The sequence below is a fragment of the Nothoprocta perdicaria genome, unplaced genomic scaffold, assembly GCF_003342845.1.
Source record: "Nothoprocta perdicaria isolate Ctin4 unplaced genomic scaffold, notPer1 scaffold_166, whole genome shotgun sequence".
NCBI classification, from domain to species: domain Eukaryota; kingdom Metazoa; phylum Chordata; class Aves; order Tinamiformes; family Tinamidae; genus Nothoprocta; species Nothoprocta perdicaria.
In genome coordinates, this window is record NW_020454827.1 from 793437 (window position 1) to 798333 (window position 4897).

The window sequence follows — 4897 nt, forward strand, 5'->3', positions numbered from 1 at the left end:
CCCCAAGGGCGCGGGAGGCGCCTCCTGCCCCAGGGCCCCCGGCGCGGGGTGGGCTGGGGGCCACGCTGCGGGGTTGGCGGCGACCCCCGAGGTAGCCAGGGCCAGGAGCCATCGCGAGGCCTGGGCAGAGCAGCTGAGGCCTGGAAGGTGGGCAGAGAGGGGCCTAAGGGCCAGGGTATTTGACTCAGCCATGAGCTGTCCAGCCTTCTGCCTCCTTGGTGCCTGCCTGCAGTGAGCCCCTGCAGTGGACACCTCTGGCTTCAAACCTTTGCTGTCTGCACCTTTATTTTCCTCCTGTCTCTTTCCATTCCTGTGGTGCTGAGAACAAAGATATCAGCAGGACTGGGGGACTTTGGGGCCACCAACCCCCATCCTGAACCAAAGAGGGCCACACGTGCACAACTTGGAGGGCAAGGTGGGGCAGGAAGCCGCCCCACTGTGCTGTGCCATGGTTGGGCACTGTGCGAGCTGGCCGGGGGGCCAGRAGGGTCTGGGGAGCAGTGTGGCTTGGCACTGGCACTGATGGATCACCCACCGCCTGTCCCTCACAGCAACACAGCTCCGGGGATATGAGCCCACAAGAGGCATCCTGACCTCAAAGTATTTTTAGCTGCATTCCCAGGAGCAGATCTCATTACAGTTCTGCACCACAGGGCCATTTCTGTGACCTCAGTGGGGCTTGGGTATGTGGGGAGGAGGTTAATCTATTTCCCCCTTCCCCCGCTGCCAACACACACACAACTCTCCAAGGGTGCTTTCTCCCTCCCAGGGATCCATCCCCAATCCTTTCTCATGGCAAAGATGAGAAGCCAAGCTTGGGTGCTGGCAGAGGGCTGGGGACTGCATGCTGGCAGTGGGATCCCTGGCCTGGCAGCCCTGTGCCATGCCAGGGTGCCTCCGCACTGTGCCTTCTGCCCTGGGCCCATGCTGGTGTCACCCCTTCCCTCCTGCTGCAGTGAGCCAAGTGCCTGTGCTGGTCACGATGCCAGCACTCCTAGGATCTGTATCAACACTAACCTGGAGACGGAGCATTGTCTAGTAGGTATTGCAAGGTATTACGCCACTGCTGCTTTTGGGTCTGATCTGGCATGGTGGGCATGGCTCCCAGGTGGTTCCAAATTAGCTAAGCACCCAGCATGAAGGCTGCCCTCTTCTTGAGGTGAGGGTTTGACATCCATGCTCTGCCCTATGGGCAGCTCTGCACAAGGGCAGCATATTGTCTTCCAGCAGCAGCCACAGCAACCTGTGCCTGAAGCTGCTTGCATCTCAGGCCTTCCTGCAGCTGAAAGCAGCTGTAGGAACTTTCCACCACAAAGCCATCTTACACTCTGCTTCTGCCTAGACAACCTCTGGAGTGACCAGAGCCTGGAGACGGACCCTGACCTCCCCACAGGCTGGAGGAAAATCCGTGATTCTCTGGGCACCTACTATTGGCATGTGCCCACTGGCACAACACAATGGCAGCATCCAGCTTGCACCACTGGCCCAGGCAGGAGCCTGGAGCCCGACGGAGAGGAGATGCTCCAGAAAATGGTAGGGAATATGGGCAGGGGAGTGAGGGCAGGTGTTGGATTGCCTCACTGGGCATGAGCAGCCTGGTGTGACTAGCCTGGCCTGGCCAGGTAGGAGCCTGGCAAGTTCCACAGAGTGRCAAGTGAATGACCTGCTATATGTTTCTCGCCCAACCTCCTCTTGGAACAGGATTGTCTCCTCAAGAGCCTGCTCAGCCCTTTCCTGGCTGGGGTTACCTCCCTTGAGGAGCTCAGGGAGGCTCCATGTTGGCCCCATCATGGCACTTCTCTAGGACCCTTGGATTAAGGCTTTGCTCTCCTAGATGGGAAGCTGGATGCCCAAGCCTCCTACGGATATGGATTTGCTCCTCCCCGACAAATCCTCTTGCAGCCCTCACTTGCTTTCTTCTCTCTCCTAGGACCAGCAGGCCTCTCCAATGAATCAATCCTTGAAGGACAGGCCCATTCCCAGTCCTATGGCTTCCCTGCCCAGGAGGTAGTGTTATCCATGTATTCTGACCAACCTGGGGCCAGTGGGGACTTTGGTGCACCACGCCGTGGGCACCCTTTTGCCCACAGCTGCTTTCTGGTCCTTTGCATCCTCTGCCAGAGCAGCTAAATTGCAGTCAGCCACTCTGAGGTGGACCAATGTCAGATGCCCATTGGGTGGGGAGTGCTCTGGCACTTCTCAGGGCTTTGATGCCTAGGGGCAGTGCTACTGAGCAGAAGTCTTGCCCAMCTCGCTGCCCCATCCTGTTGCAGGACGTCACTGCCCTGGCATGGAGATGACTTCCAGCACCGCGCTGAGCCCGGCTCCAAGGTAATGCATTGCGAGGGAGGCGGCCCTGACAGCAGCAGCACTGAGACACGATGCAGAGAGCAGGAGGGAGCCTCCAACAGCTCTCAGGCTGGGACAGGGGCGTAGGCTGCAATGGCCTTGCTGGCCTGGCGTGCAAACCTTGTGTGTCCCTGCTCAGTGCTTCGCCGTGCGCTCATTGGGCTGGGTGGAGATCCCCGAGGAGGACCTGGCCCCTGGTAAGAGCAGTATCGCCGTCAACAACTGCATCCAGCAGCTCTCCAACAGCAAGAGCCAGGGCCAAGGCTCTGTGGGCAGTCGGGGTGAGGTGAGTACCAGGGATGGAACTGCTGGGGACACTCCGGCCGCTGTGGGCAGGAGCCGGCACTGCTGCAGCTGGCTGTCCTGTCACATGGGGACCATAGCCACTGGGGACCATAGCCACTGGCAGGGACAGCTGTCTCCATGCRCATGGGAAAAGACAGCAGTGCCCAGATGTGTTGCGGGTTAGGCCTTTGGGGCTTTCCCTGCAAAAGGCGACAGTGCCAGGAGGTGGCTGGGGGAGGGAGGAGCTGTCCCCACATGTGGGTGCCTGTGTGTAGAGCAGGCCAAGYGGACGGGGCTGGCCCCACACTTGGGGACTGTGTTGGGTGGTGCCAAGCTGGAAGTAGGCTGGATGGATGGGGCTGTCCCTGCACACAAGACCAGTGCCAGGGTGCCCAGGTGTGCAGCAAGTGGGGGGCTGAGACTTGCCTGCCACCAGGCTGAGGGTACCCCCGGCTCTCCACAGGCCCAGAACCTAGTGATGATCCTGAAGAAGGACACCATGAGCCTGGTGGACCCTCTGGACCACAGCCTCATCCACTGCCAACCCATCCTCAACATCCGTGTCTGGGGTGTTGGCTGCAACAACGGCAGGTGCTGGGGGCAGGGGCCCCTCTTGGTGGGCAGCAACAAGGCCCATGGGGTGCTCCTGTGCTTGGGAGCCAGACCACAGCCTGGCATTCAGGGGTTCTGCCAGCCCTGACTGCYTGTTGGGATGGTAGGACACACACAGTAACCTGCCTGCTCTCCTTTCTCCTGACTGCCATGGTTGGTGCAGGGACAGGTAAGGTGGTGTGGCGCAAAGGGGTCGGGCCAGGGGTTGTCTCCACCAGGCTTTCCCTCACCTGCCCTTGACCTTGCAGGGACTTCGCATTTGTGGCCAGTGACAAGGATACCTGCGTGCTCAAGTGTCACGTCTTTCACTGCAACGTGCCGGCCAAGGGCATCGCCAAGGCACTGCATGAAATGTGCTCCAAGGTGGGGTGCCAGGAGCTGTGGGTGCAAGTGGGCTAAGGCCACCTACAGCCCGGGCAGCCAGAGTGGTGATGTTCATGGGGATGTATCTGGGCATGACGCTGTGGTTTTGGGCTGGTGGGTCACGGGGCTCGCTGTCTCTGCCAGCCAGCACCCACCTCAGTTTCCCTGTTCAGGATGGTGCCCAGTCCCCACTGACAAGGGGCTGGGGGGTGACCAGGTGCTCCTGCCACCCRGCCAGGGCACCCCTGAAAGCACAGGGCCCCATGTGATCCTGTCTCTTGTAGATTATGACCGAGCGAGCTGTAGCAAGCAGTAGGCTCCCACGGGCCATCACCTTGGAGCCCATGTTCCCTGACGATCTGCCACTACAAGGTACCATCCCACAGGCATCCTGGGGACCCCCTGCGAGGGCGGTGCTGTGCTTAGCTGCCAGAGTCCCTTCACATGCCTGGCTGCATCCTGGGGGGCCTTGGGGCTGTACATGAGGGCCCCACGCACTTCTCTTGCCTTGGCAGTGGACATCCTGGACGCTGTCAGACAGTCCATCCAGAAGTACGAGGCACTGTATATAGGCAGCCTGCCTGTGCCCAGGGCCATGGGTAAGTGTTGCTGTCCCAAGGGAGGCTGGAGGATGCCCAAGAAATGGGCAAGTAACGCCAGCGCCGTCTCTTTTCCCCCCAGGGATGGATGTGCTGAACGAGGCCATTGAGAGGCTGATGAGAGGCCCTGGACGGGAGCGCTGGACACCCTCCCTCATCAGTGTGTCAGACACGGCCATGAGGGCGCACCCAGCACGGGTATGGCCAGCACTGGTGAGGGTCCCGGCAGCCCAAAGGTTGCAGGCTGCTGTGGCTGACACAGGACGTGTCCCCCTGGGCAGGCCCTGGCCTGGGGCAGCCGAGCTGCCTCGGAGCRGAGTCCTGGCACAGGGACATGGAGGGCCGAACGTGCCTGGGGTTTCAGGGTTTACCACATGACAGAGGGGCCTGTCCCTGGCAGGAGGAGGCGGCGGCCGGGCACATCTGGGAGTGCCAGGTTCGATACGTGACCTTCATCGGCGTGGGCAGGGACGCGCACACCTTCGCCCTCATCGTGGACACGGGACGGCGCTTCCAGTGCACGGCGTTCTGGTGCGAGCCCGACGCGGGCACCATCTCGGAGGCGGTGCAGGCAGCCTGCATGGTGAGCGGGGCCCGGGGGCAGCCCGGGCTCTGGGCAGCGGGGAGGCTCGCTCCCCTCCGCTCACGCCGCGGCCCTCCCCGCAGGTGCAGTACCAGAAGTGCCTGGT

At 61.3% G+C, this 4897-nt stretch overlaps 1 protein-coding gene across 1 annotated transcript in view; it reads left to right on the plus strand.

Moving 5' to 3' along the window:
* The window catches only part of LOC112944337 (amyloid-beta A4 precursor protein-binding family B member 3-like), a 7728-nt gene that overhangs the window by 365 nt on the left and 2466 nt on the right, over positions 1-4897 (plus strand). The window contains exons 2-13 of the mRNA XM_026035746.1: positions 1343-1533; positions 1931-2007; positions 2274-2331; positions 2489-2635; positions 3098-3225; positions 3410-3415; positions 3495-3609; positions 3894-3981; positions 4125-4208; positions 4291-4406; positions 4609-4791; positions 4875-4895. Coding sequence (XP_025891531.1) covers positions 1343-1533; positions 1931-2007; positions 2274-2331; positions 2489-2635; positions 3098-3225; positions 3410-3415; positions 3495-3609; positions 3894-3981; positions 4125-4208; positions 4291-4406; positions 4609-4791; positions 4875-4895 — 1214 coding nt within the window. The remainder of the gene's footprint in view (positions 1-1342; positions 1534-1930; positions 2008-2273; positions 2332-2488; positions 2636-3097; positions 3226-3409; positions 3416-3494; positions 3610-3893; positions 3982-4124; positions 4209-4290; positions 4407-4608; positions 4792-4874; positions 4896-4897) is intronic.